Below are 18,001 nucleotides of genomic sequence, written 5' to 3'. Positions count from 1 at the left end.
GCATGGATTTATTTATTTTTAATATTTTTTTTATTGATTTCAGATAGGAAGGGAGAGGGAGAAAGAGATGGTAACATCAATGATTAGAAAGAATCATTAATTGGCTGCTTCCTGCATGCTCCCCACTGGGAATCGAGCCTGTAACCCACGCATGTGCCCTGACTGGGAATCGAACTGTGACCTCCAAGTTCATAGGTTGAAGCTCAACCATTGTGTCATTCCAGCTGGGTTGGATTTCTTACAACGACAGTTATCAATGTCTCTTCCCAGTACACACTCCCTTCCTTCTGTGTGGGTACCAAGACTTTGAGGGCACTACCCCTCCCTCATTTCAGCCATCTGCAGGGACGAACCCTGTCTGTTGTCAGCCAATCAGTGCGCCCCATTGCCCCGGCAGAGAGATGGGTTGGGTGGGCGCGTACCCCATTTTGAGCCAATGAAATGTGAGACGTTCGCAGGGGCTTCAGGGAAGAAGGTTTCCTCTGACTGTCATCAGAGCTACCAGAGGAGCCTCACTCTTCGCCTGGACAGTGGGCGAAGGCGGTGACATCTGGGACAGCCGCCCCCATTTCACTCCGAGAGGGGAGCACCAGGAGCCGGGAGATGACACACCGGAAATCGAGAACAGGCACAGAGAGAAGCCAGATCCCGGTGGCATGGTGTGAGCCTATGGACCAAGCTTTGCATCTGGGTACTGGATCTATTCCTGGACTTTTCAATTCCATGAGCCAAAAATTTCCTTTACATGTAAGTCCGTTTGAATCAAGTTCTCTCTTACTTGTAACATTAAAATACTGGATACAAATATTTTTGCAATCATAAATAAATGAACATAAAAATAGCAAAAATGTTCCCCAAAGCCGGACTTTTTCTTGCTAGCTTTAGGAAAGCCTGTGTGTTAATTTTAGCTCATCCTTTGCCTCAAAAGGGCTTGTCACTGGGTAAACACAAAGTGCCACTAGGAAGATGTTCCCACATTGACCTGTCATATCCTGAGCAGGATTAATCCTTCGAGACCACCTGGTCCAGGAAGTATGCCTGCACACACACTATGGACAAAGTACCCACTATGGACAAAGCCCCTCAGGGCCCTGTGAGAGCGTAGTTATGAGTGAGGTGAGATCCCTGCCCCCGAGGCCCAAAGTTCCCTTAGAGAGACACCTGCCTCCCTAAACAGCACCCACGAGGAGGAATGCTCCCTACAGGCTAGAATGTTACCAGTTTGGCCCTAACTGGTTTGGCTCAGTGGACAGAGCACCAACCTGCGGACTGAAAGGTCCCAGGTTCGATTCTGGTCAAGGGCATGCACCTTGGTTGTGGGCACATCCCCAGTAGGCAGTGTGCAGGAGGTAGCTGGTCGATGTTTCTCTCTAGTGGATGCATCTAACTCTCTCTCCCTCTCCCTTCCTCTCTGTAAAAAGTCAATAAAATATATTAAAAAGAAAAATTGTTACCAGTTTGTTCAGTCTTGCATCTCCAGTGCCTGGAAGAGTGTCTGGCACATTGTTTTTCTTCATTTTTAGATGTTTTTGTTGAGTTCCAGAGAGAGAAGAAGGGAGAGGGATAGAGAAATAGAAATATCAATGAGAGAGACACGTCATCCATCAGCTGCCTCCTACACACCCTCTACTGGGGATGGAGCCAGCAATCCAGGCATGTGCCCTGACCAGGAGTCAAACTGGTGACCTCTTGAATCCTTGGTCAATGCTGAACCACTGAACCATATCGGCCAGGTGTTGATTATATATTTTTAATTGAATGTATGAATAAAAAATGAATAAATTAGGTTATCACAACATAGGCTTAAAAAGGGAGTCAATGCCAGAGTACTAGCTTCACCTCCCAGGATCCCTCCTCCCAGCTGTTGCAAGAATTTCATCTCTTAAAAGCCTCCCCTGCTCCCAAGTGTTTCTGGCAGTCTCCGGGCACATCCTGTTGTCAACAGTGAAAGAAATACCTTTTCCGGCTTCTCCTGGCCCAGCCTCTCACAGAGGTGTTATCGGGCCAGCTCTCTCTACTCGCCTTTTCCTAAAACGCTGAATGACGGGACCAGAGCCTCCCACAGAGGCCAGCCTGCTCTGAGCTGTCACGTGGGTGAGAAGTATGTTCTGTGGAAAGCCAGTGGACTCCGGGCTCTTTGTTACAGCAGCTAGACGACCCTGACCAACACAGCCTGAAAGAGCCTCTCTCCTGCTCAGCCAGGCCCACTGCATCCACACCGGACATGGTTTGTTTAGCACTGAGCTACAAGCACATGTCAGTCCCACCCTCTCGAGCCTGTGTGTGCCTCCCAGCGCTCCCGATCTGTGGTCACACAGGGACACACACCCTTGGTCAACTCTGTGGTTGTCAAGCTGAGAAGGGCTTGAGGCCAACATGAATCCCTGTGTGACCTTGAGGGTGTCCAACTGTTTTCATCCTGGTACTAATTCCTGCCCGACCACACCGTGAGTATTATTTGAGCACCTCCCAGAGTCTAGAGCAGTGGTCGGCAAACTGCGGCTCGAGAGCCACATGCAGCTCTTTGGCCCCTTGAGTGTGGCTCTTCCACATTTACCACGGGCTGGGCGAGTCTATTTTGAAGACGTGGCGTTAGAAGAAGTTTAAGTTTAAAAAAATGTGGCTCTCGAAAGAAATGTCAATCGTTGTCCTGTTGTTATTTGGCTCTGTTGACAAATGAGTTTGCCGACCACTGGTCTAGAGGGCTCCGCAGCCATCAGACAACCTGATCACCCAGTGGTGGCCACGAGTGGAGCGTCTGCCCCGGGTCACATGGTGTGCTTTCCCGTGCGTGTGCCCTGCCCGGGGGGCCTGGCCTGAGCGCTCTGAGCTGCAGAGGCCAGTTTCTTTCTCCTGAACCACCAGCTGTGCCCAGCCCCTGCCTGGAGGACACAGCACGTCCCCCGGACAGGTCTGTCCCACAGCCACTCGGGGGTTCTCAGCCCTACATCCTCATCTCAGGCTCTCTGGCCCTCCGTTTCCTCTTAGTTTCATGTAAACACTTCTGACTAAAGCCAGACGTGTGTCACAGAAACAGAGGCGTTTCCTCGGGGGGAGGTCCGGGCGGTGAGGGGGCATGTGGCCTGGGGGGGTCCGCCCTGCCCCTCCGGTGCTTGCCCTGGGTCAAGAGCCGGGCAGGAAGCTCTGAAGGGCATTGCTCAAGAGCAGAGGAAGCCCAAGAGGCCCGGGGTGGAGGCAGGAAGGGTCACTCGGGCGACCCTGGCCTGCCTCAGGTTCTCTCCCGCAGCTCGGAGAGATGGGGCCAGATGTGGAGGCTCCGAGCCCGCTGGTTGGAGGAAGCCAGGAGTCCAGGCCCCGGGAGTGAGAGCACCAGGCAAAGGCAGCGGGAACAGGCAGCAGGTGGGGAGGGAGGAAGGGAAGGGGAGGGGGGCAAGTTGGAGTGTCGCTGCCGGGAAAAGGTGGGGTCAAAGCACCTGAAGGGCCCTCCAGGACAAGGGCAAACACTGAGGTCACCCCGCCCCACACGGCCCTGGCCCCAGGCCCCTCCCGCACCTATAAGGCCCACCTCGGGCAGAGCGTCCAGGCTGGGAGGTGCCATGGCCAAGTCTCTGCTGCTGTGGCTGCTGCTGCTGCCCACACTCTGGGGCCCGGGTGCTGGTGAGTCTCCAGCTCCTCTCACTTCTCCCCCTCCCCTCCCTGCCCCGGGGCCAGGGGCTGAGGGGCTTCAGGCCATCTTCACCGCTGCCTGAGCTCCGGCTCCGGGCCAGGGGTTTCCCTAGTCTGGGTGTTATCCTCGTTGTAACGATGGGGAAGCTGAGGCTCAGGGGGTCCCAGGGCCTGTCCAATGTCACACCTGCTGGGCTCTAGGCTGGTGGAACCCAGAGCTGCCTGACTCCAGCGCGTTCAACGGCCAAGCGTTGCCAGTAAAACTGGGCTTGGAGGTTGGCGAGGTTAGGGTGCCAGGTGTTGGATCCAAAGGTTGCTCTGACCCCAAACAGAAGCTGCAGGGACCACCTCCTCCCTGGCCTGTGCCCGGGGCCCCGAGTTTTGGTGCCAAAGCCTGGAGCAAGCATTGCAGTGCAGAGCACTGGGGCATTGCCTGCAGGAGGTCTGGGGACGTGCGGAGCCCGTGAGTACCACCCAAGGGTGCACGGGGATGACTGTCTGGAGAGAGGGTGCTGGGCAGACTCTGGATAAGTCTGGGGCATTGGAGCCCCAATAGGGGGTGGGTGAGGTGGGATGGGATGGGATGGGGTGGGATGGGATGGGGCAGGATGGGATGGATGGGATGGGATGGGATGGATGGGATGGATGGGATGGGATGGATGGGATGGATGGGATGGGGCAGGATGGGATGGATGGGATGGGATGGATGGGATGGGATGGGATGGATGGGATGGGGTGGGATGGGATGGGATGGGATGGATGGGATGGATGGGATGGGATGGATGGGATGGGATGGGATGGATGGGATGGGATGGATGGGATGGGATGGATGGGATGGGATGGGATGGGGTGGGATGGGGTGGGATGGATGGGGTGGGATGGGGTGGGATGGATGGGATGGGATGGGATGGATGGGATGGGGTGGGATTGGATGGATGGGATGGGGCAGGATGGGATGGATGGGATGGGATGGGATGGATGGGATGGATGGGATGGGGCAGGATGGGATGGATGGGATGGGATGGGATGGGATGGGATGGGATGGATGGGATGGATGGGATGGGATGGATGGGATGGGATGGATGGGATGGGATGGGATGGGGTGGGATGGGGTGGGATGGATGGGGTGGGATGGGGTGGGATGGATGGGATGGGATGGGATGGATGGGATGGGGTGGGATTGGATGGATGGGATGGGGCAGGATGGGATGGATGGGATGGGATGGGATGGATGGGATGGATGGGATGGATGGGATGGATGGGATGGATGGGATGGGATGGGATGGATGGGATGGATGGGATGGGATGGATGGGGTGGGATGGATGGGATGGGATGGGATGGATGGGATGGGGTGGGATTGGATGGATGGGATGGATGGGATGGGATGGGGTGGGATGGGATGGGATGGATGGGATGGGATGGATGGGATGGATGGGATGGGATGGGGTGGGATGGGGTGGGATGGATGGGATGGATGGGATGGATGGATGGGATGGGGTGGGATGGGATGGGATGGATGGGATGGGGTGGGATGGGATGGGATGGGATGGGATGGATGGGATGGATGGGATGGATGGATGGGATGGATGGGATGGGATGGGGTGGGATGGGATGGGATGGATGGGATGGGGTGGGATGGGATGGGATGGGATGGGGTGGAATGGGATGGGATGGATGGGATGGGATGGGATGGATGGGGTGGAATGGGATGGGATGGGGTGGAATGGGATGGATGGGATGGGATGGGATGGGATGGGATGGGATGGATGGGATGGATGGGATGGGATGGGGTGGGATGGGATGGGATGGATGGGATGGATGGGATGGGATGGGATGGATGGGATGGATGGGGTGGGATGGGATGGGATGGGGTGGAATGGGATGGATGGGATGGGATGGGGTGGGATGGGATGGATGGGATGGGATGGATGGGATGAGATGGGATGGATGGGATGGGATGGGGTGGGATGGGATGGATGGGATGGGATGGGATGGATGGGATGGGATGGGGTGGGATGGGATGGGGTTGGAATGGGATGGATGGGATGGGATGGGGTGGGATGGGATGGATGGGATGGGATGGGATGGATGGGATGGGATGGGGTGGGATGGGATGGATGGGATGGGATGGGATGGGATGGATGGGATGGGATGGGATGGGGTGGGATGGGATGGGATGGATGGATGGATGGGATGGGATGGGATGGGATGGGATGGGGTGGGATGGGATGGGGTGGGATGGGATGGATGGGATGGGATGGATGGGGTGGGATGGGATGGGGTGGGATGGGATGGATGGGATGGGATGGGATGGATGGGATGGGATGGGGTGGGATGGGATGGGATGGATGGGATGGATGGGATGGGATGGGATGGGATGGGATGGGGTGGAATGGGATGGATGGGATGGGATGGGGTGGGATGGGATGGGATGGGATGGGATGGATGGGATGGATGGGATGGGATGGGGTGGGATGGGGTGGGATGGGATGGGGTGGGATGGGATGGGATGGGATGGGATGGGATGGATGGATGGGATGGATGGGATGGGATGGGGTGGGATGGGATGGATGGGATGGGATGGATGGGATGAGATGGATGGATGGGATGGGATGGGTGGGATGGGATGGATGGGATGGGATGGGATGGATGGGATGGGATGGGGTGGGATGGGATGGGATGGGATGGATGGGATGGGATGGATGGGATGGGATGGGATGGGATTGGATGGATGGGATGGATGGGATGGGGTGGGATGGGATGGGATGGATGGATGGGATGGATGGGATGGGATGGTGTGGGATGGGATGGGAATGGATGAAATGGGTTGGGGGTGGGTGAATGGGGTAGGATGTGATGGTGGGTAGTTGTCTGTCATCCTCTGCCTGAAAGAGCCTCGCCTACTTGAGCTGGGGGCATGCCCCCCCTCATGTCCCCACCTTGGGGTTCCGTCCCCAGGATAACCTGTGCCAGGAATGCAGTGACATCGTCCTCATCCTCACCAACATGACCAAGGAGGCCGTTTTCCAGGTGACAAGGCCAGACCTGGAGGAAGGTTGGGGCCAGTAGGTGGGGACAGGGCAGGAAGAGGTTCGCCTCTTAAAGGGGCCATTTCCTGGGGCTCCGGCCCTGCTGGCCAGGAGAGGCTCCGGGGGGAGCTCGGCCGGAGGAGGCTGTTCCTGGGGGGAGGGGGGTCGGCCTGGCGCCTGTGCGGAGGCCGGGCACAGGGAGGCCGCTGACTGTCCTCCCCCCGCGGCCGCGGCCCCAGGACGCCATGTGGAAGCTCCTGGAGCGGGAGTGCGACGTCCTGCCCCTGAAGCTGCTGGTGCCCAAGTGCCGCCAAGTGCTCGACACCTACTTCCCGCTGCTCATCGACTACTTCCAGAGCCAGATCGTGAGGCCGCCCGCACACCCCCCGGGGATGCCACACAGACCCCATTCACCACACACACCCCACCCGCCACGCACACCACACAGACCCTGCCCACCACACAGACCCACCACACAGACCCCACCCCCCGGCGATGCCACACACAGACCCTGCCCACCCGCCACACACACCACTCACACCACACCCACACCCCATTCACCACACACACCACACAGACCCCACCCACCACCACAGACCCTGCCCACCTGCCACACACACCACTCACACCACACACACCACTCACACCACACAGACCCCACACACCCACCACACACACCCCACCTGCCACACACACCCCACCCGCCATGCATACCCCACCCGCCCGGGGATGCCACACAGACCCCATCCACCACAGACCCTGCCCACCCACCACGCACACCACTCACACCACATAGACCCCACCTGCCACATACACCACACACAGACCCTGCCCACCTGGCCCCGGAAACACAAAGCCCCTCAGCCAGGTGCCCAGCTCACTGTCCCGTCTGCTCAGCTGTACGCAGTGGGTTCACACATTTACAAACACCGCACACACCCTAATGCCCTCACATTCACACATACACTCAACCTCACACTAAGCCCACCCGTTACACACCCACACATACAAACACCCTCACGCACATACATACTCTCATTCATTCTCACACACATACATGCTCACGCTCATTCACACACATGCCCAGGCACCTGCCCCAAAGTTCCCACATGGCCCATCTCCACCGTGTGTCTCCCCTCCCCCTGCATCCCTCACCATCCCCCGTCCCCCCAGCATCACGGCAGAGCTCTGACCCCAACCCAGCCAGCGCTCCCGTCCCCTGTTCCATGCCCAGACAGTGGCCCTGGTCCCTGAGGCAGGAGCCAGCTGGCGGAATGGGTTCCTGCCCCCACTAACCACTGCCCTCCTGTTCCCCAGAGCCCCAGGGCCATCTGCAGGCACCTGGGCTTGTGCAGAGCTGGGCGTCCGGAGCCGGGGCGGGAGCCGGGGCGGGAGCCGGAGCTGGGGGACTCCCGGCTGGCCTCGCTGCTCCTCCCCTCGCTGCCCCGGGCGCTCCGGGGTCCACCACAGACACAGGTGAGCAGGCCCGGCGCGGGCCACCCCTCTCCCCATGGGGGCACCAGAGAGCCAGGCACAGCCAGGCTGTGAGCCCCGGGCTCCGGGAGGGGCAGGACCGGAGGGAAATGAGCAGCTCAGGCAGCGCCTGAGGCCGGAGGGGGAAGAGGATGCCTGAAGGGACCTCTCCGTGCCCAGCCCCGGGACCAGCCCAGTGCCCACCCAACCTCCACGCCATTCTCTCCGCCAGGACCTCGCTGAGCAGACGTTACCCTTCCCGCTGCCCATCTGCTGGCTCTGCAGGAATTTGATCAAGCGGGTGCAAGCAACGGTTCCCAAGGTGAGGCCCACACAGCCCCTCCTCCCGCCTCACCACACCCCTCCTCACACCCGTCCTCACCCCTCCTCTCACCCCTCCTCACATCCCTCCTCTCACCCGTCCTCCCATCCCTCCTCACTCCCCTCCTCACTCCCTCCTCTCACTCCCCTCCCCACACCCCTCCTCTCACCCCCACCAGGGCCGGACTGTAGGTCAGGAGGAGAGCCTTTGTGCTGCCCCCACCCGGGGACCCTGGCGCTCAGGCGCAGGCCCAGCAGGTGCCAGCCCAGAGCTCACTAACTAATCCAGGCCCCGCTCTGCGCCGGCCGGCACGGGGCAGGGTCCCGGCACAGAGTGTCCAGCAGCCCGGCGTCTGACGGGGAAACCCAGAGGCCCCTGTAGAACAGGGGCTATGTGTTTCAGAAGGAGAGCTTCCACAGATGCCCCCCAAATGTGCCAACCGGAGTCTCCAGCCCCGGGGTGGCACTGCCCGGGCTGTCCTGCCCTGAAATGGGCCACGTGGGCAGCGGCTCTGCCGGCTCCGCCCTCCCCAGGCGGCCGAGGCCGGGCGGACGGTCCCTGCGCTGCGAGTCCGCGTGGCGGCGGAGGGTTTTCTCAGAGAGGGATAGTGGGCTCGGAGCAGAGGCTTAAACAGCCGAGGAGAGCCGTTCTCCACGCGCTGGGTAAGCCCCTGGGCAGACCCCAAGTTACATTCCTCCCCTTCTCCCCACAAGCCGCGCCCCGACTCCAAACTGGCCGCTGCGCTTCAGCATCTCCCTCCAAGGTCACACAGGGCGGCGGCTGCGGTCAGGCCTCTGGGCGGGCCGGGCAGCCTGCGCTTTCGGATGCAGGCCGGCGAGCGAGGGGGTGGCAGGGGCCAGGCTCTGAGCAGGGGACTCTGAGGACGCACCTGCTGGGGCCAGTGGGAAGGTCTAAGCCAGTGGTCGGCAAACTGCGGCTCGCGAGCCACTTGCGGCTCTTTGGCCACTTGAGTATGGCTCTGGGCGAGTCTATTTTGAAGAAGTTTAAGTTTAAAAAATGTGGCTTTCAAAAGAAATTTCTTTTCTTTTTTTAAGTTCTTAAAGTGGAAAATGTGTTTATTAACATTCAAACCCCCTTCATACAAGGCTATATAAAAGTTCTTAGCATTTTGATTATATATATGTCTATATTTTCTATGTAGTTACAGCAATGTATAATTTAGCTTTTCATAATAAATTGTTTACATTCATTATTCTGTTAAACATAAGCAATTATTTTCAAACCCAATACTTGATCAATTTCCTCTATACGTCTAGCTTAGCAGGACTAATCAGCATAGATGCTCTTTATTAGTCTAGCTTAGCAGGACTAATCAGCATAGATGCTCTTTATTAGTCTAGCTTAGCAGGACTAATCAGCATAGATGCTCTTTATTGAGAGGTATATGATCTGCATGTTAACAGTTGCTGAAGTTTGATATTTTTGTACATTTCCTTTTTTGCTTCAATCACAACATAAAACCCTTAAGGATATGAAATCCAGTAAGTTAAGTCCAGTGACATATTACTTTAGCTAATGAATCAAATTCATATGTATCAAAAGAAATGTCAATCATTGTACTCCCTCCTGTGGGTCAGGCGGGGGAAGGCGCAGGTGCAGGCCGCCTCCCCTCCAGCTGCCGTGTGCCCTCGGGGGCGCCCACACCTCGGGCTGGCTGTGACCCTGTCAGCAACGTCAGTCGTTAGTCAGAGCTGGGGCCACGGCCGGTGCCTGTGTTCACCCACGGACGCTGGGCAAGTCCCCCAGGCGCTGCGATGCTCCGCCTCCTCCTCTGTAAGCAGCATAATGGCTCCCCGAAGGGAAGGAGGGAATGTCTGCTAGGTGCCCGGCGGGTCCGGCGCGGAGCAGGTCTTGCAGGAGAAGGTTCCACCCCGCCCTCTCTCGGCCCTTCCCCAGGGTGTACTGGCCCCGGCCGTGGCTCAGGTGTGCCACGTGGTACCCCTGGTGGCGGGCGGCATCTGCCAGTGCCTGGCCGAGCGCTACACGGTCATCCTGCTGGACGTGCTGCTGAGCCGCCTGCTGCCCCAGGTGGTCTGCGGCCTCGCCCTCCGCTGCGCCAGCTCCGAGGACAGCGCGGGCCCAGGTGAGCTGCTGCCCCCGCCCCGCCGCTGCCCACGCTCATCCCCGTCCCCCGCCCGGCATGGCCCTCCCTCTCTGGCCCCCCGCCCCGCCCCAGAGAGGACAGGAACTGAGCACCTCTGCCAGGTGCCTTTGACTGTGTCCTGTCCAGGTCTCACGCCCCTGGGGCTCCTGCCCGGAGAATGGCTCCAGCAAGACTCCAAGTGCCGCTTCTGCGAGTTCGTGGCCGCCCGGGCGGGGAACAGCAGTGAGCAGGCCGTGCCGCAGGCGATGCACCAGGCCTGCCTCCGCTTCTGGACGGACAGGCAAAAGGTGCGGGGCTTGGGTTCAATTCCAGTCAAGGGCGCATGCCCGGGTTGCAGGCTCAATCCCCAGTAGAGAGTTGCAGGAGGCAGCCAATCAATGATTCTCTCTCATCATTGATGTTTCTATCTCTCCCTCCCCCTTCCTCTCTAAAATAATTTTTTTTTAAAGTAAAACAAATAAGTAGGCCTTTAGCACTCTCAGGCAATGGAGTCTCAGGACTCGGGTCCAGGGCCTGCCCGAGGGGGAGGGTTGGGCCAGCAAAGGCTTCCCAGCGAGAGATGCACAGGGCAGGCCAGACCTGGGGGTGGAGGAGCTCAGATAGGACGGGCTGTGGGCCGAACAATGATGGGGCTGTAACAGGGCGAAGCCTGCCCTGGTCAGGAATGGCCTCGGACCGAGGGCGAGGCGCAGAGGACCAGCAGGCCTCCCGGGGGGCGAAGTGAGAGGCCGGTCATCCACCAGGAGATGAGTAACGGCAGGGCCAGCTGGAGCAGGAGGGGCCTGGCCGTCTCTCCTCCTCCGCCTGTCCCAGCCCCATCCCCCCTCCCGGTGTGATTCCTGGGGACAAACCCACCTACAAAAGGAGACATCCCACCCTGGCCGGTTTTCTCAGAGGTTAGGCCCTCCGACTGAAGGGTCACAGGTTCAATTCCTGGTCAAGGGCAGGTACCTGGGTTGCAGGTGCCATCCCAGGCCCTGGTCAGGGCATGTGCAGGAGGCAACCAATCTCTCACATCAATGATCCCCCCCCTCTCTCTCTCTTCCTCCCTCCCTCCCTTCCACTCTCTCTAAAAGTCAATGCAAAACATACCCTTAGGTGAGGATAAAAAATTTAAAGAAGGAGAAAGGAGAGGTTCCAGAGTTGCAGTGCTGAGTCAATGACAGTGAACTCCCTTCATGAGTTAGCGAGGCCCCAGGAGGCAGCGAGGCCCCTGCTCGCCTGGTCGGTACCTTTCCGGCCCCCACTGCACGCCACATCGCGTCCCTAGGAGCTCCTCCAGAGCTGAAATCTTACGGGAGGGATTGGTGGTGGCTAGGATTCTGACCCTCTGCCTGGGTGTCCCCCACGGAAACCTAATTGCAGCCCCTGCCAGCTGCTTGAGGGCCTGATGCCTGGACCTCCATGGGGTCAGGGGGAGCCCTGGAGTGACCCAGAAAAATGGAGAGGCCAGATGGCAAGGCAGGAGCGCCCCAGGGCCTGGCCCTCCCTCACCGTGTCCTTCTTTCTCCTCCTCAGTGTGAGCAGTTTGTGGAACAGCACTCGCTGCAGCTGCAGAGCCTGATGTCCCGGGGCTGGGATGCCCGCACTGCCTGCCAGGTGTGCCCTCCCCTCCCGGGCGGTCCTAGGGCTTCCCTCCGCTCCCAGAGGCCCCCATGATCCTCAGAGACCCTACACCCCGGGTCCAGAGCAGCCATCCCTGCCCCTTTTACAATAATTATAAAAAAAGGCAGGCTCAGAGGGTTCAAGAAAGAGCCATGAAAGAATGAAAAGAGGAGGAGTCTGGGAAGGGAGGGGCAGCTTAAAGGAGTAGGAGTGTGGTTTGAGGTGCGTTATGGGGTGGGGTGTCCATGGAGCCTTGGGTGTTTGGGTTGGGGGGGGGGGTTGGAAAGTGTCCTGGGATAAGAACCATCCCACCTCCTCTGGCTCTAAAGCCCCAAGACTTCCCTGTGGCTCAGAAGTGGCCTGAGAGGCCTCAGGAAGAGCACCCCGGGGGCAGGCGGAGTGAGAGCCTCGGTCCCCCTCAGAGCTGGGAAGAGGGGTAGGGTGCCAGGCCTGAGGCCCAGTGCTGTCCCTGCGCAGGCCCTGGGGGTGTGTGCGGCCAAGCTCAGTCCCCTCCAGTGTGTCCCGGAACCCCTCTTCTGACGAGAACTCAAAGCGGTGCCAGGTGAGTCCAGGCCCCACCTCGGGGAGGGAGAGGGATGGGTCCCCAGCCCCACTCCTCACAGGCCACAGCTCTTCCTCCTGAGGGCCCCCTCTCCCCCCACAGCTCAGCCTGGGCTCCTTGGGCTTCCGTGTTTGGTGCATTCAGGCCAAGGCTGACCTCTCCTGACACCGAGGGGAAGTCAGACTTTGCTGCCCAGACATGTTGACAGGAAGTCCACCGTCACGAGCCCTCCCTCCCGAGACTCCTTTCCCTCCCTGACTGTCATCGTCTAAGTCAGAGGTGGCACCCCCTTAGGACGCACGGCTGGGTCACCGCACCCCTGTGACCAGGGGCCTCGGGCAGGAAAGTGACCCTGGGAGGGACGGACACAGCAGTTTGCTCCCCTGAGAGCAAACTTGGTCCACTCCACAATTCTGCTCAGAGCCAGCCCCCGACACAGAGGCCATGTAGTCATACCTCACTCACTTTCTGAAAATGCAGTGTGTCCTGGAGCCAGGCCCCTTTCGGGGGGCAAGGGCTAGAAGTGTACGCAAAGCAGGGAGCCCCTGGCCCTCCTGAGGCTCACTCCCCGGTCCACCTCTTCCATCTGAGGGGGAAGTCCTGCTCCTGACACCTTCTCAAGCCAAAGCCCCTGTGGGAGGCGCTGGGAGAACATGGGGAGATGTCTGTCCCCAATCAGGCCTTCCCCACAGGGCCGGTTAGTGACAGCAGTGGGACCCGGGCCAACTAGGGCCGCCGCCTTTCCCCGGCGCCCAGGTCCCCCCGCACCAGGAGGAGCTGGGCCAGCCCTTCCTGCTGAAACAGGAAGAGCAGTGTGCGGGGACAGGAGGCCTCAGCTCTGGTCCCAACTCTACCATCAGCAGGCCACAGGTCCCCTGTAAGGATACGCTGGCCCTCATTCTCCTCCACTAGGGGGAGCCATCAGGCGTCTCCAAGTCCCCAGGGCACCCCCTCAGCCCTCCCCCACCCCCACCTTCACTGAAGAGAAGCCTTCACTCCCACGTTCCTCCTTTCCTCAAAAGGACTGTAAGCTGGTGGACCACAAGCCTGCAGCCTGTCCCCTCAGTCCTGTGTCGGTCCTGCCCACCCTCTCTGGGTGGCAGACATGGCCAGGGAGCATCTTCAGAGGATGAGGGGCTCCAGTCCAGTCCAGACCAGCCTTCCCACACCTCCGCCACCGAGGCAGCCCAGGCCCCATGGATCCGCAGGCCTGGGCCAAGGTGAATGGGCCTCCAGAGGACCGTGGGATAGAAGCTGGGCCCGCCTCCCTCTATCTCTACGTATGCACGACACTAGCTTTTTCAATTATTTTTCTAACACTTTCACAAAATTAAAAATTTAGAAGAATAAAAATGGGAACATAAAGTGCCACAACAGATAGACATGAAATCTTTAAGCTTTTTTTTTTTTTTTTTTTTTTTTTAAATCAGTCATCTCTAGCATGGTCAAGGACTCAAGCATGATGGGAAGGTGACTGGGCAAACCTTCATATCTAAGATGTTCTGCTGCTTAAGATGTAAAAGGGGTTTTCTTTTTTGTTTTTGTAAGGCGAGCGGGCAACTGTTATGTGAAATTCCAGGTTGATTCGATTTCTGCTGATTTCGCTCCTTCAAGCTCAGTTGGTGAACACTATCCTTTAAGATGCCTCGGAAGCCACAGTCTCACCGTGAAGGGAGCTGAATAGGGGCCAGCCTCACTCCCCTCCTTGAGGAAGCCGATGCCATATCACTCTCCCTCTTATCCCATTCCCTCTGACTTCCCTCTCCCAGAGTCCACCCACTGTGTGAGGTGAGGTCTTAGGGCACCAAAAACTCAAAATATACAGGGGGAAAAATGAGTAGCCCTGGCTGGTTTGGCTCAGTGGATAGAGCATCGGCCTGCGGACTGAAGGGTCTTGGGTTCAATTCCAGTCAAGGGCACATGCCCAGGTTGTGGGCTCGAACCCCAGTAGGGAGTTGCAGGAGGCAGCCAATCAATGATTCTCTCTCATCATTGATGTTTCTATCTCTCCTTTGCCCTTCCTCTCTAAATATATATATATATATATATATATATATATATATATATATATATATATATATATATATATATATATATTTTTTTTTTTTTTTTTTTTTTTTTTTTAAAGTAAGACAAAGAAGTAGGCCTTTAGCACTAAAAACCCAAATGCCTGGAAGTATCCATTTATGTACAAAAGAATTTTTGTCGTATTTTCTATTAAAAAAATACATGTTTGGTAGAAATTTCAGAAACCACAGAGCAAACACGAGCGGGACTCACCCACAATCCCCCGGCCCAGGAGCGCACAGGAGCAGGATGTGTACTCGTCAATGCATTCCCACCCCTCCGCCACACAAGCACCCAGGCGGGCCTTCTGGACACACACACTCTCCGCCTCTGCACTTACTCTTTTAAGTAGACTTTTGTACATGGATCGCACACTGTTGCCTTGAAAGCCATTCTGTCCCTTCAAGAAGAGTGCTGGAGATGGAAGCTTGGTTGGGAAGATGAACCCAACCCTGAAGGAGGGAGGCGTTCATAGGTGACCAGCAAGTCCGGGCAAAAGGCCCTGGAGGAGGTAGGGCCAGGAGCAGAGGGACTTTCACTTTCGGGGTGTGGTGCGAGAGGACTCAGTTCCTTGGAGAAGCCTGGCTCCAACACATGAGAGTGAAGAGACGGCCTTAGGAGGGGCCGAGGCGACAAACCTGAGGACCTCCCCGAGGGTGCCCCCTAGTGACAGAGGAAGGCAACCACACCCAGACCCAAGAGGCAGTCAGAATCGGCTCTGAACAAAATGGTGGGCCCACAAGGACACATGATTGGGGGGGACAAGGCGCTGACAATTCCCAGACCTTAAGAAGAGCAAAAGTCAGACGTGTAAAGCCAATGTGGGCACAAGAAGGTGGTTATGATGAGATCGGGCCAGATGAGTGATAACTGGATGGAGACCCACAGACAAGGCGTGTCACGGGCTCCTCTCCCCACAGCAGGGCAATCTGTACATCACTCCCAGGAGAGGGAAGGAGGATTCGGGGGGCTGAACATCTATACTAATAAAAGCCTAGGTGGCCCTCATGCCCTTGTGTCATCACAAGATGGCTGCCCCATATCGTCACAAGATGGCCACCCCCATATTGTCATAAGATGGCCAGCAGGGTAGGGCAGTTGGAGTGATAAGGCCAGCAGGGGAGCAGTTAGGCGTTGATCAGGCTGGCAGGGAAGCAGTTAGGGGCAATCAGGCAGGCAGGCAGGCAAGTGGTTAGGAGCCAGAAGTCCCAGATTGTAAAAGGGATGTCCAAGGGGTCCCAGACTGGAGAGGGTGCAGGCTGGGATTAGGGACACCCGCACACCCTCTCCCCCATTGCACCAATTTCAGCCTCTAGTTAAACAATAAGAGGCTGAGTTATTTTCAAATGGAAATAGGAAGCCTGGGGGCTTAAGAGCCAAAATTAACTAGTTCAATTGAAGAGAAATAAAGACAGTAGCATTTATATTCCCTGGTTAATGACAGGTTTAAAATCCACAACACAATCATGATAACATTATAGATCATTCCAAACTTTTTTCTGCACATACTCAAAAATAGGTAAAAGGAATTTTTAAAAAATGAGAATATCCTATGTATGCTGCTTTATAAACAGCTCTGTTCATTTAAAAATAACCTGTCCAGCTGAAACCGGTTTGGCTCAGTAGATAGAGCATCAGCTTGCGGACTGAAAGGTCCCAGGTTTGATTCCGGTCAAGGGCATGTACCTTGGTTGCGGGCACATCCCCAGTAGGGGGTGTGCAAGAGGTAGCTGATCGATAATTCTCTCATTGATGTTTCTAACTCTCTATCCCTCTCTCCTCCTCTCTGTAAAAAAAAAAAAAATCAATTAAAAATAAATAAAAATAACCTGTCCAGCCCTGGCCAGTGTTCCCCAGTGGTTAAAACATCAGCCTGCACCTGAGTCATGGGTTCGATTCCCAGGCAATGGGTCATACCAGGGTTGCAATTCACTCCCCGCCCCCAGTTGGTACGCATGCAAGAGGCATCCAATCGCTGTCTCTCTCACATCAATGTGTTTCTCTCCCTCTCTCTCTCTCTCTCTCCCCACCCTCTTTCTACTCTCTCTGAAAAGCAATGAAAAAAATATCCTCAGGTGAGGATTAACACATAATAATAATTCCATATAAGCTGCCTGATTTGGTGCTCAGGAATGTTCGGACTGCAGGTGCAGTTTACATCATACTCCATCCATCAGTTGGGGGAAGGGAGAATCTATCACGTGGTAATTTGTATATTCTAACAATTTATTCTCTTCTCATTTTTATTTTATATAAAATTTATTGGAAGTTAACTTTACAACTCAGTCTCTAGATAATAGAGTGGGTAATATTCAGTGGGACTGACTGGATCTGAGGAATAACCACTATAGCTATCAACAAACACATGACTCCAGGACTGTGCATCGACTTTGGAGAAGTCTGAAACTTGCTCACTTCTACGAAGGGTAGCTGCTGTTGTTAGGCAGAAATTATAGAGTTCAATGTGTGTCAGAGGGCATATGGAAGCTGAGTCATCAGAGGTGGACTGTGCCAAGTATCAATTTAGTGCCTCTCAGCTCCAAATCCACCCTTTTTGGCTGCTTTGTGAAGAATTTGGGCTCTTGAGATTTCTCCTTCGGCTGACACTGAAGCTTTGTCAGGGAGGAGCCTGGAGACACTCAAGGAGGAAAGGGCTTTGGTGTGCGCACCTGAAAGCAGCATGCGTGTACTCCAATCCCATTATGGCTGACAATCCTTGAACTTCTATTTTCCCCTGATCAAATTATATAGCTTTTCTCTCCTGATTAGCCCTGGACTATGCCACCACTAGCTTAGACTAGACATTGGCAGAGAATGGAAATGGAAAACTCAAGAAACGCCAAGTAAAACCGATAGGACTCGGTAACGGATTAGACAAGGAAACGGAGGGGGGAAGGATCATTTTAGCTTACTTAACTGGATGAATGGTGGAACCCTTCACCTACATGGAAACCACTGGAAAGGGGCCAAGTATGAGGAGAAAACACAAGCTCAGATCTGAACACCGAGTTTGAGTTGACATTAGGACACCCAAAATATGTCAAGTGGGCAGTAGGCTCTAAATTCGAGAATTTAGACAAGTCTGGGATTAAGTTGGGAGTCATAGCCCTTAAAGTGACAAATGGAAGCCACAAGCACAGCTGAAGTGGCCCACAGAAAAAGTAAACAGTGAGAAAAAGAGGGCCTATCT

The 18,001-nt window shown here is 56.2% G+C and overlaps 1 protein-coding gene across 5 annotated transcripts; it reads left to right on the top strand.

Annotated features, from left to right (window-relative positions):
• The first annotated feature begins 3,264 nt into the window (after positions 1-3,264).
• On the top strand, positions 3,265-14,980 carry SFTPB (surfactant protein B). Of its 5 annotated transcripts, none has more exons than XM_084900436.1 (12): positions 3,265-3,618; positions 3,960-4,090; positions 6,587-6,658; positions 6,897-7,022; positions 7,975-8,133; positions 8,363-8,452; positions 10,370-10,556; positions 10,704-10,864; positions 12,096-12,176; positions 12,660-12,744; positions 13,767-13,964; positions 14,324-14,571. In XM_084900436.1, exons 1-10 carry the CDS (start codon positions 3,267-3,269, stop codon positions 12,720-12,722), a joined length of 1,422 nt encoding a protein of 473 aa, XP_084756562.1. In that variant the 5' UTR covers positions 3,265-3,266; the 3' UTR covers positions 12,723-12,744; positions 13,767-13,964; positions 14,324-14,571. The 5 variants fall into 5 exon arrangements, with proteins under 5 accessions (XP_084756562.1, XP_084756561.1, XP_084756563.1 ...); XM_084900435.1 differs by having other exon boundaries at positions 14,293-14,571; XM_084900437.1 differs by lacking the exon at positions 14,324-14,571 and adding an exon at positions 14,873-14,980 and having other exon boundaries at positions 3,460-3,618; positions 10,439-10,556; positions 13,767-14,173.
• Positions 14,981-18,001: the final 3,021 nt, after the last annotated feature.

Source organism: Pipistrellus hanaki (assembly GCF_964339955.1).
Source record: "Pipistrellus hanaki genome assembly, chromosome: 12".
Classification (NCBI taxonomy): domain Eukaryota; kingdom Metazoa; phylum Chordata; class Mammalia; order Chiroptera; family Vespertilionidae; genus Pipistrellus; species Pipistrellus hanaki.
This window is presented reverse-complemented; position numbering and strand designations above follow the sequence as displayed.

Bases quoted from the DNA above. Each gene is read 5' to 3' on its own strand.
- SFTPB (XM_084900436.1), top strand. From the start codon at position 3,267: ATGTGGAGGCTCCGAGCCCGCTGGTTGGAGGAAGCCAGGAGTCCAGGC. The intron at 6,659-6,896 runs GTGACAAGGCCA...CCGCGGCCCCAG, and splicing joins CCAAGGAGGCCGTTTTCCAG to GACGCCATGTGGAAGCTCCT. The intron at 10,865-12,095 runs GTGCGGGGCTTG...TCTCCTCCTCAG, and splicing joins TCTGGACGGACAGGCAAAAG to TGTGAGCAGTTTGTGGAACA.